Below are 21,690 nucleotides of genomic sequence, written 5' to 3' on the forward strand. Positions count from 1 at the left end.
TGCAATAGACAGTGAGATAAAATTTGGAAGGCCAACTTAGTAGCCGTAAATTTAAACGTTTGCTTTAATTTGAAAGTGCAAATTCAGACAAGGCAATCATGATTAATTTTTTCTTGTATAACTGCATACACACAATATTCAAACAGATAAAAAAATTACATGATCTGTTTATAATTTTTCCTTTCCTATTCTCAGTTCTAATTAAGTGAAATCCATGATTGAAAATATCTGTAGCACTAGTGTGTTAAAAGTACTAATAATGCTTTAACAAGTGGTACCCATAACTTCTTCCACACATACTCTGCATCTCAGGCCTACAATTTAGAAAATTAAAATAAATATTTTGCGGTCATCACAAAATTAGATCTATAGTTGTTTTTCCTGCATACAGATCCATAACTTTCTAGTACAAACACAGTTTAATTTCACAATATTGAATAGTTGAAACAAGTAACTGTAGAGGAACTTTATTTTGTGTTACAGAAGTTCCAGGATATATGTAGTTGAAGTCGCATGTAAGCGAATAACATAACTACTTTCCGACATCTTTCACTTATCCCTGTATCACAGACAATGTTTGTTATCATGTTCTCTTGAGGTGTTTCCAGCTTTTTCTGAACAGCTTAATGAGAAAACGTCAGATACCAGTAAATAACACAAATAGGACTTCATGTATTGGCAGAATATTGCAATCCTATAAGTGCAATGTGGGATGAAACACAATGGCTAGTCTTATACATTTAATATACTTGCACTTGCACTAATTTTGTTATGTCCCAAACTTGAGATCAGGAACAAACACACACCAAGACAGCATGGCAAGTAGACAGTAACATGCAGATCATGTCGACCACCATCATCAGACCCCAGACAATGCTGTGGCCTCAGAATGGTTGGGGTACAGCCTCTGCTAACTATGCTTGTCGTGGGGAAGAGTGGGAGTCTGCTGCTTACCAGCAGGCTCTGAATGCATTGGCTCTTGAGACTGCTGTTGCGACTGCTGTAATTGTTCTCCCTCTGATACTATTAGTAAAGATAAAGCTTCCAGTGACTGACGCACCTGTAAGTGAACCAAAATACATATTTCACATAAAACCTGCCTCCAAGAATATGATAACAGCGTCTAAACAAAATCAAATGACATTAGGGACTGGAATGAGGATTTCTTGGTAGTGAAGAAGAAGCATATTTTTATGGATGATAAGTCAGTGAAAGATCTAAAACTAACTTAGGGTGTCCCCAGGGAAGTTTACTGAGAACTTGCTGGTCACGTTATGTTCCATAAATAGTCAGTCACATCTTGATAAAATTGTGAAGTGGTACAAATATTATCAATGTCCTTTGAATGTTCAGACATGCAAAATTATTCAGTTCACAAAACAGAGACATAAAGTATCCTAGAAGTACAATATTAACGAGTCACAACTGGAATCTATTAACCCATATAAAATTGAATGACCACATGAGTTCAGTAAGGCATATGTAAAGTGGGTGGCAGACTGATGTATTTGGAGGATACAGTAAAATGCACTTCGCCTACCAATGAGACTGCTCGCAAAACACTCCTCTGGTCCATCTTAGACTACTGCTCAACTATGTGAGCCATAACAAATACGACTAACAGAGGATATTCATCTTATATAGAGAAGAGCAACAATTGGTAACAGGTTTGTTTGGCCCATTGAAGAGTGTTAAAGAAATGCTCAAAAGCCTGAACTGATGCCAACCGTCCTCTAAAAACAATTTACAAACTTTGAAGTACCAGTGCTAATAGAGTAATCTATGAATAAACAACTCCTGTGGGTTGTTTCTGTGGGGATGCATTAAAATTAGACCAATTACAGCATACACAGAGGCATTTAAGTAACTTTTTGCCTTTAATACAAGAACGGGACGACATGATACGACAGGAAGTGCCGTCTGCCACATGCACTTTACAGCGGTTTACTGTGTATAAATGCAGATTGAAAATGAATTTCAACTGGGAGGACTTAATTGCTTATAAGGTATATTTCCTTTTTTAAACAAAAGTAAATTTATAAATACTTTTTATAACAAAATTAGAGAAGGAAAGTTGCTGAGTCGCGATAGGCACAACAAAAAGATTCACACAATTAAAGCTTTCGGCCATTAAGGTCTTTGTCAGCAGTAAACACACACACACACACACACACACACACACACACACACACACTCACACACACAAACAAACAAACAAACAAACGCGTTCCGCGCGCGCGTGTGTGTGTGTACGTACGTCTGCAGTGTCAGAGAGCTGAAACCACACTCCACTGAGTATAGCGGATGCAAAACAATGTAGTTACAAAGGAAAATAGCACAGGGTTAGGATCAAAGAAAAGCCATCAGGCAAAAAACAAACCATGGAAAATCCTGGATGGAATGTAACAATACCAGAGAAGGAAAGTTGCTACTCACCATATAGCGGAGATGCTGAGTCGTGATAGGCACAACAAAGATCTGAAACCACAGCTCTCTGAGACTGTAGACGTGTGCAAGTTGTGTTTGCGCGCGCGCGTGTGTGTGTGTGTGTGTGTGTGTGTGTGTGTGTGTGTGTGTGTGTGTGTGTGTGTGTACTGCTGACAAAGGCCTTAATGGCCAAAAGCTTTAATTAATTGTGTGAATCTCTTTGTTGTGCCTATTGTGACTCAGCATCTCCACTATATGGTGAGTAGCAACTTTCCTTCTCTGGTACTGTTACATTCCATCCTGGATTTTCCATTGTTTGATTGTATGATAAAATGATTTTCCTTGCTATATTTAGGTCCTGCAAAACGAAGGATTAATTTAATTTAATTTACTCTTTGGTAACAAATGCTAGAAAAATTTACAGTATTTGTTCTTTACCTTTGCCAACTGGTCCAAGTTAGTGCTTAGAAATTCTTGAACTTCATTAACTGATTTAGAATGAAGCTGACTTTGCCACTTCAAAATTTCTTGGTATACTTCATCACTGAAACAAGCAAATATTGAGTCCTTTTTGGTAGAGAACATCACGTAACTAGTGAATAAAAGTTTTACAGTTCTGCAGTTTCATTGCAATGAGCCAGTGCCAACAAAATCTTTTAATTTCATCATTCATTCACAAATTGTGCTCTGCAAATGCATGATAAAGGAGTATCTTGAGGGATACAGAACAAGGCATGTTATGTATTAACAGACAGAAGCGAGAGGCACTGCTAACTAATTCTCTAAAGTATGCTAACAAGAAATTGTGACTAGCGCTAACCTACTTGCACCATCAGTTAGAGTAATTACCTTACAATTACTCTAAATACGTTTATAAGTTAAGGAGTAAAGGGTTTACTGTAGCCCAGAAAGGGATCTGTCTTACAGCTAGCAAAGATATCAGTCTTGTTTATGAGGGAGGACCCAACATTAATGCAAACTTTTCTCTGGCAGTTGGTAGAACACTAGTTCTGAAATTCCTGCTAGGTGCCTTCACTAGACACCATCTTATATCAGATGCCCTAGCAACATTGCTGTGGAAACATTACTGTGGTCAGTATGAATGTTTATGTAAGGGTTGTTTAACATGTTTTGCGAACTTTCAATGGCATGCATTAAATACCAAAACTCTAACATCAAATTCTGTTTCCTGTAAGGAAAATTATCAGCAGAAATTGCTGCAATGCTTCAGATGGCTTATGGGCAGGAAGCTTAGAGCCAGGTATGGGTTTACAAGTGGGTCTTTGATTTCACAAGTGGTCAAATGTTAATTGAAGATGAATCACTACTGGGATGGTCCGGAATGGAGGAGAACATTGAAAAAAATACACATTGTGATCATGTCTTACGATTATAGAACAATCGCTGAATTTCTGGAAATTACTGAAATATCCTGGAGTCCATGACAATGAAGTTCGACTGAAGATCTGAAGATAAAACATTCTGAAGTAAAATTCATTCTGTGTGTGTTTTCTGATGACCAAGGAGCCAATCATTTGTGCATGTGCCAGGAATTTAAAGAAAAGTCAAAAATTCATCCAGATCATGGGGCAAAAGGGAAGGAATTGTGGTGTTATGGATATGATCCAGTAAATGGACAGTGAAAGACTCCATCACCAAAACCAAAGAAAGCAAGGCAGCTGAGAATCTACAGACAATGTTGGTTTGTTTTTTGTTATCAAGGGGATCAGCCACCACAAATTTGCTACGCAGGGTACCACAGTTCACCAACATTAGGACCTTCCATGCTAAAATGACTACGTGAACCAGTGAGAAAAAAATGACCCACTTTGTGGCAAATGCGAATTTGGCTTTTTCACCATGACAATGCCCCTGTGCACACAGCACTGTGTGTCAGGCCATTTTTGGCCAAAAACCAAATGACAACAGTTTCTCACCCACCCTTCTCAATGAATATGGCCTCCTACGTATTTTTATTCCAAAGAATGAAAAGAAACCTGAAAGAGAACCATTTTTAAGAGGTAGAATGGGAAAAAGAAATTTAAAATATGTAACTGAAAATAAATAAATTACTGGAGGCAGTAAACAGTATAACTTCAAATGAGTTTTAAAACTGTTTCCACCAATGGAAAAAATGATAGGACAAGTTTACTGCATTTGCTGGACACTATTTTGAAAGTGTTAAAGATCTGAAAACTTCCTATCAAATAACCAAATTTTTTAGTCAGTTCTCCCCTCCGCCACATGTGCCCTCTGATGGAAGGTGTTACCTTTACTCCTTAAGCTTAATTAATTAAAAAAAACAACAAAAAACAAAACCAAGAAAAAAAACAACGCTTGTCCTCTTCTACTACTACTACTACTACTACTACTACTACTACTAAGCTGCTGGTGTTTTTATCAAATACTTCAAACAAAGGATTTATGTAACTTAATCAACGTTACCACCTTCTCTATATATGGTTTTAATGTTAACAGAAACAGTAGAATTATGTAGAATTTACAACCCTGGAAAAGTTAGAGGGTCTCAGAAAATTACAAACAAGGGTGCAATCTGAAAGGGAGCAGCTCAAATATAGGATGAGGATAGACCTAGGAAACATCAGTATTATTGTTGTAAATTATTGTAGCTGTGTTGACAAAGAACCAAAGTCCCATACATTCATAAAGAGCACTAAAGCAGAAATCATTTAAAGTACTTTAAGCTGGCTAAAGCAGGAAATAATTTCAGCCAACGTTTTACCAAGAACCTACCAGCAGTCAGAAATGACAAATTAAATTCTGTTGGTGGCGACAGGATCAGTAGTAGTTGACTCTGTAGTGAAACTGAAGTACATAGTTACTGTGAATTAATATGGCTAGAAATTACACCCAACAACTGGAATAAATTAATAATTGGTTCCTTTTACTGACCCACCCAACTAAGATAGTAAAATTTCTGAAAGATTCAAAGAAAATTTGAATCATTTCAAATAGGTATCCAGTTCATATGATTATAGTAGCTGGTACCTGAAGCTCCCTCAGTGTGTTGGCGAAAATACAAATTTAAAGCCAATGGTACTCATAAAACGTCATCCAAAATTGTAGTAAGTGCTCTCTTTGAAAGTTATTTAAAGGAATTAGTTTAGGAGCCCCCAAAAAAGTGTAAATGGTTTGACAACATACCAGACCTCGATGTGATGAGCAATCCAGAACAAATAGAAAGCATCACGTCAGATACTGTACAGGAATTATTGTTCACAATGTCATTATAGCAAGATTGAATACAACAAGATCCAAATCCACCAAAAATATATGCAAAATATAGCCATTAAAAAAAAAAAGATAGAGAAAAATTCGCTTGACGCTTTCCCATCAGACAGTCTCTATTCTTCCCATACTAACTAAGCATCACCAAATATGGCTTAATTTCAGAGAATTAGTGTTAACAGGAAATGTGTTTTTTTACCAAGAGAATTGGTAAGAGACAGGACATATTCCCCATTGTACACAAACAAGTCAAGACACTGTTTAAGAAGCAATGAAAAAAACATATTTAAAAGATGATGAAAACTCCAAGATGGGTCATGGTTTACAGATGCTCAAAATGTAATGTTAATTTCAATGCGAGATGATTTTAACAGTTTTCACTATGAAACTCTGTCTTGAAATCTGACAGAAAATCAAGAGAGATTGTGACAAAGCAAGCTGGGATATTTTTACTTCCCCTCTTGTTTTGCCATCTGCCTCCTTAAATTTCATTTTTGACTGATTGTCATTAACATAATGCGAGTGTAATCTGCATTTTCATAGAAGAAAAAGGTTGGCCTTTAGTTTTAAAGAATGTAACACCAGATCTAATTTTGTGCTTAGTTTAACGTATGCAATTGATTTTCTAATTTATTTTGACTATTCCTAGTTAATACTTTTGTTATAGGGTGAAATCAGTAATTGTTTCGTAACTTGAATTCTGTTGTTGACTTATAAACACACATAAATTCTGTATTAATTATACACCTTTGGAGGAACAACTAATAGTGTTCTTAAAGGATCTATTTGGCTCTATTCGAAAACATGTTAGCAGAGCCAGCACTCAATTCCGAAGTTAATTTTCAGTTTTCTCAAAAGTATTGTTTGCGTAATGATATCTGTCAATTTCATCGTTTTAACAAATAATTAAGCCTAACTATTGTAGTAGAAGAAACTGTTAAAAAGAAGGATGTTTTCGATGTATCAGGTAATTTAGTGAGTTAAGTTTTAATTGTAATTTCTGTAAATTAAACATCAAGCAATGTATAGTTTCAGTGCCTATTATTGTGAGCATATATATGGGTCCGAGACAATCAGTCCACGGCTGAGTTTTAGACAAGAAACTTGTGTTGGTTAGATCCACAACAATGCTTCAACTGAACTATGAAATAAGTGTAACACAATTAGGCTGTTTGTTAAAACAGTGACTATGTTCCTGAACTGTGAACTTTGTGCTTAGGCTCTTACTGCTCGATGTTCAACAGTAAACTACTATAGCGGTATGTGGATGTTTGCCTGCAACCTATTAATGAGGCTTATCGAATGTTAAACAATAGTTAACTGGCCATATTAAATATTTATATGGGGGGGGGGGGGGGGGGGGGGAGGGGTTGTGAACAGTGAAAGTAAAAAACTGTGGAACACAAATGTGCACCTGTCGGCTACATCATTTAATGTAGTCAGTGTTGAACTCCCAAACCCCATTTTTCAGCCATTGTAGCAACGCACTATGTTGACACCAAGGACACCAAATGAAAAAATAAAGCAGGCGAATGTTCAACAGTAAACTACTATAGCGGTATGTGGATGTTTGCCTGCAACCTATTAATGAGGCTTATCGAATGTTAAACAATAGTTAACTGGCCATATTAAATATTTATATGGGAGGGGGGGGGGGGGGGGGGGGGTTGTGAACAGTGAAAGTAAAGAACTGTGGAACACAAATGTGCACCTGTCGGCTACATCATTTAATGTAGTCAGTGTTGAACTCCCAAACCCCATTTTTCAGCCAGTGTAGCAACGCACTATGTTGACACCAAGGACACCAAATGAAAAAATAAAGCAGGCGAACGTCACAAGATCCTGGTTGTGTGTAAAGTATACCAACAGCATGACAAAATCAACACCTTCACTGCACTGTAGAAGTGGTAATGTTACCAATGTATGCCACTGAATCTGAATTACTAAATATGATTTTCCAAAATTCCTTCACCAAAGAACGTGACATAAATATTCCAGAATTTGAATCAAGAATAGCTGCCTACCTCAGTACTCTGGAAGAAGATACTCTCGGTGTTGCAAAGCAACTTACATTACGTAAGAAAGGCAGGTATTCCAACCAAATGGTATGCCAATTAGGTTTCTTTCAAAGTATTCTCATGAAAAAGCTCTATTTTTAGCAATCATATACAACCGCTTACATGGGCAAAGATCCAAACCTAAGGGCTGAAAAACTGTACAAGGTCACACCAGTACACAAGACAGGAAACAGAAGTAATCTGTTGAATCATAAACCCATTTCACTGATAACAATTTTTTTTGGATTCTGGAATGCATAATGTGTTCTAGCATGATGGAACATTACCAAGGAAACACTATCAACACACAACAAGCATGGATTCAGAAAATATTATTCTTGTGAAACACAACAGATTCTTTATTAACAGGAAGCAATGAATGCTATCAACAGGAAATATTGAATTAAGTACACACTTATAGATTTTTGAGAATGCTTTTGACACATTTCCCAGTTCCTCACAAGTCGCTTCTACCCAAATTGTTTGCCTATGGAGTATCATCTCAGCTGTGTGATTTCATTCCTGGTTTCCACAAAGGTCACAAACTGTAGTAATTGATGGAATATCGTCTAGTGAAATGCAAGTGATACCTAGAGTTTCCAAGGAAGTATTATCGGCCCTCTGTTATTCTTGATCTATGTAAATGACGTAGGAGACAACCTGAGCAATCCTTTTAGATTGTCTTTAGAAGTTAAAAACAAATTGCATGATGATTTACTCAAAATATCTACATGGTGTGAAAAGTGGCAACTGACCCTACATGATAAAAAAAGTGAGGTCCGCCACTCGAGTATTAAAAAATTTTCATTGGTCACATGATGAACCACACAAATTTGAAGGTTGTTGATTCAACTACTACGTACCTGGGGATACAACAGCAAAAAATTTAACATCTGAACAACAACATTGAAAATGTTGTGAAGAAGGCGAGCCAAAAAATTCATTTTACTGGCAGAACACTTAGAAAATGCAACAATCTACTAATGGGACTGCCTACACTACACTGGTCCCACTTCTGGAGTACTGCTGTGCAATGTAGAGTCGTTACCATATAGGATGAACGGACAATATTGAAGAAGTTCAAATAATTTTGGCCTGTTCTTTGTTACTGCTAAATACTGTCAAGGATAGTATAAGCAAGTCAGAGTGGCAATAATTAAAACAAAGGCTTTTTGTTGGGGTGAGATCTTTTCATGAAATTTCAATCACCAACTTTCTCCTCCAAATGCCAAAATATTTACTTGATTCTCAGCTAGAAAGAAACGACAATCAGTATGAAGTAGAGCAATCAGAGCTTGCATGCGAAGATTTAGACACTCATTTTTCCCCTCATGCTATTCAAGAGTGGAAGGGTAGAGAAATATTCAATGTGATTCTATGAACCCTCTACCACACAGTTAACTGTCGAATAGTCATAGGGATATGTATGTAGATGCAAAATGTAGTGGATGTTCCTGCAGAATTAATTCCTTTTTCATCTTAGCTACATTACAATAGAACAGCATTCATTATAGCCAGCAACCTAATCTAGATGCAACAAAATGAGATTGATTACCAAGTGGAACTGATATTTTCCACAAATCCACATAATGGTACCACCTCAGTTTATTATCCAACTGGATCCCTAGAACTCCACACACGGACACTGTTCTTTACTTCTGCTACCTCCAAGCCATTTTTAGTTGGGGCTGGATAATCTGAGTCCTTGAAGATTAAAAGAGAAGCTACCGACTGTAAATCAGATGTAAACCTGTTGCATTATTCTCATGGCTGTGTATGATACTATATGTCTGGGCCCTTGATCAATACACTTGTGCCATAAGCAAATAAAACAGTTTTTGAAGAATCCTGTAATGTCCAGAGCAAATCATTTACCCAGATCAAGAACAGGAATAAATCGAGCACTGAGCCTTGCAGGAAACAAATTGAATGTTTCTCCAGTCTTAAATTAACATAATTACTGTTGAATCATTCACTAATGCAACCCTCTGTTTTCTACTCTTACGAATAAGACTCTACTCATACAAGGTAAATACCTTTAACATCTTAATGGTTTAATCTGTCTAGTAGAATCTGCTGGTCAACACAACTGGACGCCTTGGCAAGAAAATACCAACAAGATAGTTTTTTTTCTTTTTCTAGCTCCACCAGAACAAAGTTTGTGAAATTATATGCTACTTTCCTCATAGAAAAGTGTTTATGGAAGCCAAACAGAGCTCCATTCTCAGAATTTGTTCTGTTATAAGCAAACATTTCAAAATTTGAGAACAAATGAAGACTAGAGATGGATTTATAATTACAGGTCAGTTGCTTATCTCTACTTTTATGTCACTCGATCAGTTCTATAGTATGTCTTCAATTCTCTGCGTTTCAGCACTAAAGTAGATCATGTACTTCCTCAACGCATCAACTAAACACAAAGGAATGCTTCAAAATCAGCACACGATTTTAGTACTTTCGTTGAAAGTACTCTACAATACACACGTAATAAACTAATAATTGAATGTCCTAAAAAATCAGCAATAAGATGAGAGTAAATCTATGTGAGATAGATACCTATGAGAAATCCACCTACCTTGTTGTTATAAGTGGATGCTCTGTGAACTGGCTCTGTATTTTCGAAATTCGATACAGTAAGAAAGCAGCAGATAAGAACAGCAGTACAAGCAGTCCAGTCGAAACAATGAGCAGCCATTTAGAACGAGGCAAGCCCACTATCGCATGCTTGGGGCTAGATTTAACGGGCAGCTTTATGTGCTTTCCACCAATTACAAGGTTGCCATTTGGTAGTTTTGTACAGCCTGCTGCGAAAGAACAATTCCAATTGTTTTACTTTGCTAGGACTTTACATCTTTATATTGAAAAAATGAAAAGAATGATAGTATGAACATGTTAAAGGCACATTCATAACTTAATCTCTTACATGAATAATAACAACAAATAAAGTTCCCACCCCTTCTGTCAAGCTTACCTTTTCCAAATGAGTCTTGGAAGAAAGAATTTTTCAAAAATAAAAATTTTACTTTGAATATTAAGTCTTTTTCTATGAGATCTGTTGTTAATAACAGATGTAGATGCGAAAGTTGTAGTTCCTTTAGTGTCATTTCTCTTTAAAGAGTATGCAGTGTCAGCTGTTGCAGAGGTCGATCACCCGTCATATTTACATTCCCAACAGTACTCTTTCCTTGGCATGTACAAAGACTAATGTACTTGCTTCAAGTCAGTTCTTGCAGTAAAGCCACACTAGTCTTACTGCCCGCAGGCAGCACAACATATTCACAGTTTGTCATCTCTGCTTCTTGGTTTTGCCTTCAGAGTTGACACCAATAACGGACATGTTTCATTTTATTGTTCTATATATAAACATTATCTTTCTCTTAAGGCGTATTATTAGGAATACCCAGCTTATCTTTTAAGTTCTACAAAAATTATATATCCAGTTCATAATTTTACCTGCCAGTTTGCACGAGACTATGATAGTGTAATTGCAGAAACAACTGCCATTAAAAAACCATAGTATTCTGACACACTGTATTTACTTACTCAGACCCCAAGATGCCAAGACGAGGGAAAAAACCAACATTCATTACCAGTGAGGACCCTATCATTTTAGTGGAGTGAGCTGCCCCTCATCTCTATCCTTCCCCAACTACATATCTTTTATTCCTGTGCAAGAAACCAATAATTTGAAAAGATAGAAATAGTTTTTTCCACTTTTTAAATGTGTTTATTGGCAGTAATGCAATTTCACCCCTGAAGTATGTACTGGTCAGTAACACTGTCTCTCTGCAATTTTATAACATTTTCCCATGAATTTCCCTTTTGGTAGTGAATACTTGGTAAAAATTAAATGCTGATAGGCACTTTTGATTGACATTACTCCTTACACACTGACTACTGCAGCAATTACATCATAATGTATTTTAATCCATTTCTTCTCTGAATAAACTGCTGGATCTCTGAGCTCCTACGATGCAATTTTTGTGAAATAATAATGTAAAATGCCCTCATCACAACTATATTATGTTATTTGCAAGTAATCATTCATTTAACATGGCTCCTTTTGAAATAAACTCTCTTCTAGAAGAATAATTTTTCCTCAAAGTTTGTTTGCTAATACTGCAGACATAACACTGCCCTCTACACTGCACTACACACAGCAGAAATTTCTTCAAACTGTACAAATAGACTGTGTGCACCACCAACAGAAGTATTACAATACTAACAATTAATTGCTGAAGCATTCACAACAAAGGACCAGAGTTTGAAGCACTCTTAAAAAGCACATAATACTAGGTACAGAAAGCTGGTTGAAGCCTGAAACTGATAGCAGTGAGATCATGGGGAAAATTTAAGTGTATATCCAAAGGACAGGCAAATGGGAAATGGAGGTGGTGCCTTTGTCGCAGTAGACAAGAAAATCAAATCCACTGAGATAGAAACTGAAGCTGCATGTGAAACTGTTTGACCAAGACTCGGTATCAGGAGTGGTCATAAAATGATGGTAAGATTCTTTTTCAGCCACCAGACTGATCTCCTGATGTAGCTGAAAACTTCCAAGAAAACCTCAGTTCACTTGTATGTAAGTTCCCCAATCATAGTGTAATCATCAGCAGAGACTTTAGTCATCCAATAATTAATTGGGAAAATTACAGTTTCGTTAGTGGTGGATGTGATACGACATTCTGTGTATCATTACTTAACGCTTTCTCTGAAAACTGCCTAGGATCGATAGGAACCCCACTCATAATGAGTTTTAATAGAAAAATATAGATCTGACCCCCTATTTAGGATGTCCACAGCAACACTAGTATCAGTGACCAGATATGGTTGTGACAATAATGATTCCCAACGTATAAATGACAACTAAAAGAACCAGAAAGACATATATGTTCAGTAAACTAGATAAAAAATCAATAGGATCATACCTCAGTGAGGAACATCAAACTTTCAGCACAGGGCAGGAGCATGCAGAGGAACTCTGCCTCAAGTTTAAAAGAATAGTTGACAGTGCACTGGATAGATATATTGAATTGAATTGAATTTTGAATTGAATTTTATTTGATCCTGTAAGATTACATCATGTACAGTAAATGTACGTGTAATATAGGACATGTCAAAGTATTAAAATTCTTTATCAATTATTTTTCTACACCTTTAGCTTACATTTTTACATCACTGATAATGAGTAACAATATATACAAATTTAATATATAACCAGCAGATCAGTTCATAATGGGAGCGAACCACCACAGTATACAGCCACTGTAAAGAAACTTCTGAAGAAACAGAGATTACTGTTTAGTAGGTGTAAAACACAATGTAGGGCTATAGATAGAGGGCTGCTGAATGAAATGCTTTTGGCTGTCAAGAGAGCAATGCATGATGCATTCAATGACTACCACAGCAGAACATTGTCAAGTGAAGTTTCACAGAACCCAAATAAATTTTGGTCATATGTAAAGGCTGTTAGTGGAACCAAAACTGGTGTTCAGTCCTATCAAATGGGACAGGAACTAAAACTGAGGGTAGCAAACCAAAAGCTGAAACGTTCAACTCCGTTTTCAAATACTTCTTTACAATGGAAAGTCCAAGAGAATTGCTCCAGTTTAAGCTTCGTACCACTGAAAAGATGAATTGAATAAGTGTTACAGTCAGTGATGTTGAGAAACAGCTAAAAACGTTAAAATTGAACGAAGCTTCAGGGCCTGATGGAATCTCTGTCAGATTCTATATTGAATTTGCAGATGAGTTAGCCCCTCTTCTCACTATAATCTATTGTAGATTGCTCAAACAAAAACTGTACACTGTTCGTGGAAAAAGGCACAGGTCACACCTCTCTACAAGAAATGATCTACAAAACTACTGTCCAATATCCCTGTTATCGAGTTCTTTGAGAATCTCAGAACATATTCTGAGTGCAAACATAATGATGATCTTGAACAGAATGGCCTCCTCAATGCCAACCAGCATGGATTTCATAAACATCAATCACGTGAAACCCAACTTGCACTTTTTTCACGTGACATATTGAAAGCTTTGTATCAAGACAACCAGGTAGATGCAGTATTTCTTGATTTCTGGAAAGTATTTGACTCAGTGCTGCACCTATGCTTATTATCAACAGTATGATAGTATGGGGTATCAAGTGAAATTTGTGACTGGATTGAGAACTTTTTGGTAGCGAGGACATAGCATGTTATCTTCGATAGTGTGACGCCATCAATTGTGCTGCAGGGAAGTGTGTTGAGACCCTTGCTGTTCATGTTGTATATTAATGACCTTGCAGATAATATTAATAGTAAAATCATGCTTTTTTAAGTTAATGTAGTTCTCTATAATGAAGTACTATCTGAGAGAAGCTGCATAAATATTCAGTCAGATCTTTATAAGATTTCAACATGAGCCACAGAGTGGCAACTTGCTCTAAATGTTCAGAAATGTTCAAAGATCTGTAAACAGGAACGCTGCGTCGCCAACGACGACGCCATGCACGTCGCAGAGGCATTGCTGTGGCACGTTGATACAAGTAAACGTAGCAAGCCAACGCCCAGCGAGACCCAGTGCTATGCTTCCGCACTCCTCGACGTTCGCAGAGCGAATGACGCTCCGTGCTGCGACGTAGCGATAAGCTGCGCGCTCTGGCGCTGCGACGCAAGTCACGTGACCACTTGTGGCGCGTGGCCTTGAGTGTGCGAGAGAGAGCGCTTGGAGCTGCGAGCCCTAGTATTACTAGGCTCGCAGCGGGCAAAAATCAAGATTATCAGCGGAAGTGACGTAGCGATAAGCTGCGCGCTCTGGCGCTGCGTCGCAGCACGGAGCGTCATTCGCTCTGCGAACGTCGAGGAGTGCGGAAGCATAGCACTGGGTCTCGCTGGGCGTTGGCTTGCTACGTTTACTTGTATCAACGTGCCACAGCAATGCCTCTGCGACGTGCATGGCGTCGTCGTTGGCGACGCAGCGTTCCTGTTTACAGATCTTGTATCAACGTGCCACAGCAATGCCTCTGCGACGTGCATGGCGTCGTCGTTGGCGACGCAGCGTTCCTGTTTACAGATCTTTGAAAGCAATTGATATTGACTTGGCTGGTCAGTTCAATAAACAACAACTGATTGGAGGTCCAAATGTGTTTCGTGGACTTAAACTAAATTTCACGTGTGATGTACAAGCTCTATTTGGAGGGAGTACATGGCTCACACTTGCAGTTGTGTGGGGCAATCATTGTGATTATGGTGGCCTTGAAGCTTTTCCAGATGCAGCGGAATCTTTGAAAGCAATTGATATTGACTTGGCTGGTCAGTTCAATAAACAACAACTGATTGGAGGTCCAAATGTGTTTCGTGGACTTAAACTAAATTTCACGTGTGATGTACAAGCTCTATTTGGAGGGAGTACATGGCTCACACTTGCAGTTGTGTGGGGCAATCATTGTGATTATGGTGGCCTTGAAGCTTTTCCAGATGCAAATATTTTAACATGGAAGACATGGAGTATAGCAGAGACAACTGGACTCTTATCTAAAGTGCCTTATGGTACACTAGTTCCTAGCATGATATTGACTTGGCTGGTCAGTTCAATAAACAACAACTGATTGGAGGTCCAAATGTGTTTCGTGGACTTAAACTAAATTTCACGTGTGATGTACAAGCTCTATTTGGAGGGAGTACATGGCTCACACTTGCAGTTGTGTGGGGCAATCATTGTGATTATGGTGGCCTTGAAGCTTTTCCAGATGCAAATATTTTAACATGGAAGACATGGAGTATAGCAGAGACAACTGGACTCTTATCTAAAGTGCCTTATGGTACACTAGTTCCTAGCATGCCTTTTGTGTTGAATACACGAAGGAAGAAGAAGTTAAATGCCGATGAGTACTTGTTTATATGGGCTAAAGTTGGTAATGGGAATTGTAAAATAAAAATAACTGGTGATTGTATGTTATATTACAGACAATAAAGTTTGTCCTATCCCAAAACCAGTCCTTTCTATCCCGTGATTTTTTTTTTTAAAAAAAACATATTTCACATATAGCTATCTTAATTGTCCTCTCTTGGTTGTGTGCTAGGCGCGTGACCTTGAGCGGGACTTAGCACGCTTGGCTGTTACTTGTATCAACGTGCCACGTGCCACAGCAATGCCTCTGCGACGTGCATGGCGTCGTCGTTGGCGACGCAGCGTTCCTGTTTACAGATCTTTGAAAGCAATTGATATTGACTTGGCTGGTCAGTTCAATAAACAACAACTGATTGGAGGTCCAAATGTGTTTCGTGGACTTAAACTAAATTTCACGTGTGATGTACAAGCTCTATTTGGAGGGAGTACATGGCTCACACTTGCTCACACTTGCAGTTGTGTGGGGCAATCATTGTGATTATGGTGGCCTTGAAGCTTTTCCAGATGCAAATATTTTAACATGGAAGACATGGAGTATAGCAGAGACAACTGGACTCTTATCTAAAGTGAGGCCCTCGCTGCACTATATTCAAGTTTTAGGCTTTAGGGCATTAGGGTGAGTGATTAATTAACCTTCACTTCACAAAATGAAAAAACATAATAGCCTACAACTATAATATCAAAGAGTCACTGTTGGAATCTGCCAATTCATACCAATACTTGGGTGTAACATATTGTAGGGATATGAAGTGGAACAATCACATAGGTTCAGTTGTGGGCAAAGCAGATTGTAGACTTTAATTTATTGGTAGGATACTGGGGAAATGCAGTTGGTCTACAAATCACATGTGCAGCCGGTTCTAGAATATTGCTCAAATGTGTGGGACCCATACCAGATAGCCTTAATACAGGATACTGAATGTATACAGAGAAGGGCAGCAGGAATGGTCACAGGTTAGTTTGAGCTATGAAAGAGTGCCAGGGAGATATTGGAGAAAGTGAACTGGAAGACTCTTGAAGATAGTTTATGTCTATCCTGAGAAAGTCTACTAACAAAGTTTCAAGAACCAGCATTAAATGATGATTCTAGGAGTATACTAATACCCCATATGTATCACTCATAAATGGATCGTGAAAATAAGATTATTCTAATCACTGGACACACAGAGGCATTTGAACAGTCATTCTTTCTGCACTCCATATGTGAATAGAACAGGAAAAAACCCTAATAACTAGTAACAATGGGACCTACTCTCTGCCACACACCTCACAGTGGTTTGCATTGTATAGATGCAGATGAATAGTTAATGTTAAAGCATTGTTTCTTCTTCTTTGTGGCACCTGTCGAGTGAGCTGAACTGCTTCAATTTTTTTTACTCTCGTTTGTTTGGAAAGACTGCAATATTTCTTGCAAGATGACTGCAAATATAATTATAAGTGGACATCTTCATATTGTTTTCAGGTGGATACCTCTGTTAAAAGGGAGTGGCTGTGCAAACTGTCGTTTATTTTTTGATGTGCTGCTCTCTCCTTCTTTCCTTCTTCTTCGAGGTATCAGTATCAGTATTAGTAATGGCTTAGCAGCAGCTGTTGAGGCAGAAAAGCTGCCTCCATTTACATCATACAGGTATTTGATTAAATTGTTTACTTATGATATTTTAAACACAACAAACAATAATTTATGCTGTTTAGTCTTAAAGCATGCTAACAGCTTTCTGAATTGCAGTTGTGGTTAAACACCTACCTTCTGGCTGATTTATGTTTGTGTTGCATTCAAGAGATGATGGAGCACAAGATCTATCACTGCCAGAAACAGATGAATCATCGTCATCTTTCACATCTCCACTTGCTGAATCCACCTCATCTTTCATAACCTTTGGAAAAAAAAAAAATCTTATGTATGAATACAAATATTGTTTATAGGGTGCAGTAAGTGTTCTGAGGGAATGTGTAAGGAATACAGGTAATAAAATACATAAGCTGTTTGAGATAACATTCAGGCTACCACATTTTAAATTCAGTTATATTATTGTGACTATATTGCACATGACTTATAAAATATTAATGACACTGATGATTAGATAACAGTAGTTGTTTGCAGATTTCTCATTCTACAATATCACCCTCCAGATGCTTGACTATGTCCACAGAAAAATATGTATTTATGTGACAAGCTGCAGTCACATCTTATGAAGTTTATGTTTTACTTTCAACAGCATATGAAATGAAAGATGGCACAAAATACAAAATGTATATTCATATTTGACTTAGTGATTTTATGGTTAAGTACAAATTAAGTAGCCTGCAATTGGAACCCCCAAGGGTCTTACAATTTTTATAGGAGTTTAAGTCACTGGATCTCCCAGTAACTGGCTTAATAGATCAGTTCTCAGGTTGGAGGCTGGCAATAGCAATCTACTTCTATTAGAATCACACTCAGTAAAGCACTGTGGGTTCAAACCAAATATGGATTTAGGACATCTTTATTTGAAAACACTACAGCTATCACTTTTGATGAATAATCGGTGTCTGCATACACAATGCCTTACTCGATACAGATATCATCGTTGACTCATGATCTGGACCAAATCATGAAATTCTGTATATTCATGGGGGTTCAGAAAAATGAATTTAATACTTAAAACCTGAAATAGACTAAGTAAAGAAAACTAGTCCTTACTATTTACCTGTTCAATAGGAAGCAAGTTTCCCTGGGGGTCAGGCTGCTGAGCTGCTTTCCAAACTTGCGTCATTAGTCGATGGGTGGAATCTCGTGACAGCAGAGAGCCAAACACGTGCTTTCCTTCTGCAGTGGAAACGCCAACAGCATTTGGTATAATGTATGCGGTCTTCTCTTTACTGATCTTCGTTACTGATACTGTGGGAATGAGCAACTAAAATAAAAAGAAAAGAAATTGTGGCTTAAATGTTCATGTGACTGCACATTGCTGAGTGGCAAAGTTATTTGTTGCGCGAAGTGATTATGTCTCTTAAGCTGGAAGAACAGAAATCTGCAAGCAAAGGTTAAAGATTTCGGTCATTTTTAAAATAGTGCCTATGCTCCAAAATTAGCATTACAGTTATATCAATAGGAATGGTATCAATCGTGAACCAATAATTTTGTTTTCACATGACAAGATGTTGAAGCTGGTTGGCATATTGCTGAATGAAATATCCAGACATAAATATAGCCTACACTATGTTCCCTAAAGTGTCTCAAAAGCTATTACTGACCACTGCAAAGACACCGTAAATGTATTTAATCGTATGTCACCTGCTTTTGCCACTATCTTCAATTATGGGCAAGGATTTCTGTAAGTCCTATATGATAAAGGCAAAATTTTGTTCCATTCTTCCTGAAACATGCTGAGGGTTTAAAAAAAAAAAACGTGCCATTCTTCTGCTAACGGAGTTAATTTTTCTGTCGAGTGGGGGGGGGGGGGGGGGGGGGATTCAACATACATACTGTTCTTTTACTGTTGTTACAGCACACACTGGAATCTGCCCAGTTAACACATGCTAATCTGGGGACACCACTTGTTTTGCGACTCCTCACTCTATTAGCCACATTCCACCATTCCATAGGCCAATGACTGCCTGCCTGACATCACTCTTACAAGATGATGTGTATTTGTTCTTTCATTACTCATCAGATTTCTTTGTAATTGGTGTTTTTAAGTAGCATGTAACAGAAACCATGTGACGATGTCTAGTGGCTAGTTCATCAGTATGTTTCACAGTTAGGTGTTACTATCTGGTAATTCTTTAGTTCTTGCTACATAATGACTGTGTTTAATACTTCCCTGATAGCTTCACAACAATATCACTACTAACTGACCTGAGTACATGCATGTTCTGTGAAATCTCTACAATGAAATGTAGTACGTTTATGTCTCCAACAACCAGATTTCATTATGAATGAAAATACACAGGACACTGGTGTAGTATTCTACAAAATATTTATTACAGTATTTACTTTACAAACCATTTTTTGACTATTATGACATCATTAGGTATATATTGTACCATCAATAGGTACAAAGATATATGTGTGTTGCTGTGAAATTTTAGAAGCAAATATTTTAAACAAGTAGATCTACAGAGTATCTTGCTTTCCAAAGATAACAACTGCAAATGTTTGATTTAGGGCTAAAATGACCGATATTATTTCATGGACAGTGTGATATATGATCATTTAGCTTAAAACTATACCAACAATCCTCTGAAAAGAAAATAATAAACTTTGGCGAGGTATCCCAAGTGAGTGGCTGAACAAAATAGTCTTGCTTTTAACAGGTCTTACATTACAAACAGATAATGCACACTAATGAAATTAAAGTAACAATAAAAGAAAAAATGGGAATGTGAGTAAGGGTGGTAACCTAAAAAATGTCCGGAATAGAATCATGAGTAGTAAATGATGTTAAAAGTGGAGATTACTGGAACTCCATCAGGTCATTCAGTACCAAGCAAAGTGGGCAAATGGACATTGTTTATTAATTTCCAGTAGTCTCAAGGTAGTTCATCTTCCTCCCTTTATTCATGTGGTGTAAGATCTCATGCTGCACTTTGTAAATGTGGCTGCCCCTAAGCAGGTGGTCGGCCAAAGTGGAGTCTGTTTCTACGTTTCCATCTTCAAGTGGGCACATACTGCTCTGCCATATTGACTTACATAGAATCTGACACAATTACAAGTGATTTTGCATATTCCACTCTTTCCCAAGGCTGATTTGCTGTTTCGACCATTGGCAAAATGTTTCCAACAGTGTTGCGCAGATAAAATTGGGTTTAAAGTCCCTGGACTTAAGCTTTATGCCTACATTCAGAGAGACTTTTCCTAAACATGGAATTCTGCACAATTTACTGTGGTCTTGATAGGCAGGTTGAGAATAGGGTAAAGAAGACAGTACACCCCCCCCCCCCACCCCGCCCCCATGCAGGAGGGTAGCCATTGTTTGATGCTATTTTGTTTGACTGCATTTAATTCAATTTGGAAGTTGTCATGACTTGTGGTGATAAATGTTAGGTGACGCAACATTGACTGAAAGGCAGCATGTTTATCCCAGATGGGACTGATATTACAGATGAAACAGCACTTTTGAATGGTTGGGCTGTAGCTGTTAATTTGAATAGGTGTTTTAGTAAGAATATTCTACAAGAATAAACCTTGTTGTGAAGTAACTTGATTGAATTTCCGTAGCAGAACATTGAGGGGGGGGGGGGGGGGGGGGGGGCCTTAAACTTAATTGACATGTGTAGTAACAGTGCTAGGTTATGGAAATGGAAAAGTACTCCCTTTTGTGATAATGATGTATTTAGTAATACAACAGTCTATCACATAATAAGAAATGAAGAGCTGTGGGATAAGTTGAACCTGCTAACAGCTAAAATATCCACTTGTAAACTGCAAGCATACATGGCTGAGAGAGAACCAAGAAGAGGCCATACATCACAATAATGAGACTCACCACGACAAAACATCTACCTACAACAACCTTCTGGAAGCAGCCTTTGAGATGATTACACCCATCTCCCAATATCTAAACCTTGGTGGCACAGCAGAGCAACCCCTGTGAATTCTGAGTTTCACCTCAGCTCACAGGGGCTGACCATCCACACAGATGAGGAAGTCCAGCTCATACCAAGTACTGCAGTGTGGTGCTGTAAAGCAGTGTAGTCCAGAATTATAAATTACAAAATCTGTGATCTACCAATGCTACATATTGCACAGTGTAACACACCACTAGTGTGTGCCTCATGGATTCTGGATGAACATACATATCTGCACCAGAGATTCGTAGATCTTCTATGTAAGTTTTTTCTCTTAAACAGTATAATGCTCAGTTATTACTAACACAGTTGAAATTATGTTCATGCCAATTCATCTGCAGCATTCACCTTATTCTTTTATATTGAGAATGAACTGATGAGGAGGCTTGCGTGCCTCAGCGATACAGATAGCCGTATCGTAGGTGCAACCACAACAGAGGGGTATCTGTTGAGAAGCCAGGGGCAACAGTCTGGATGATTGACTGATCTGGCCTTGTAACACTAACCAAACCAG

The 21,690-nt window shown here is 37.8% G+C and overlaps 1 protein-coding gene across 3 annotated transcripts in view; it reads right to left on the reverse strand.

Annotated features, from left to right (window-relative positions):
• Positions 1-451: 451 nt before the first annotated feature.
• Positions 452-21,690, reverse strand: part of LOC126412343 (GRAM domain-containing protein 2A-like) — a 669,092-nt gene continuing 647,853 nt past the window's right edge. For all 3 annotated transcript variants that reach the window (XM_050081893.1, XM_050081895.1, XM_050081894.1), the window contains 5 exons: positions 18,314-18,520; positions 17,371-17,500; positions 10,309-10,537; positions 2,866-2,971; positions 452-1,060 (listed from right to left, as the gene is read on the reverse strand). In XM_050081893.1, coding sequence (XP_049937850.1) covers positions 911-1,060; positions 2,866-2,971; positions 10,309-10,537; positions 17,371-17,500; positions 18,314-18,520 — 822 coding nt within the window. In that variant the 3' untranslated portion in view covers positions 452-910. The remainder of the gene's footprint in view (positions 1,061-2,865; positions 2,972-10,308; positions 10,538-17,370; positions 17,501-18,313; positions 18,521-21,690) is intronic.

The sequence above is a fragment of the Schistocerca serialis genome, chromosome 7, assembly GCF_023864345.2.
Source record: "Schistocerca serialis cubense isolate TAMUIC-IGC-003099 chromosome 7, iqSchSeri2.2, whole genome shotgun sequence".
Lineage (NCBI taxonomy): Eukaryota > Metazoa > Arthropoda > Insecta > Orthoptera > Acrididae > Schistocerca > Schistocerca serialis.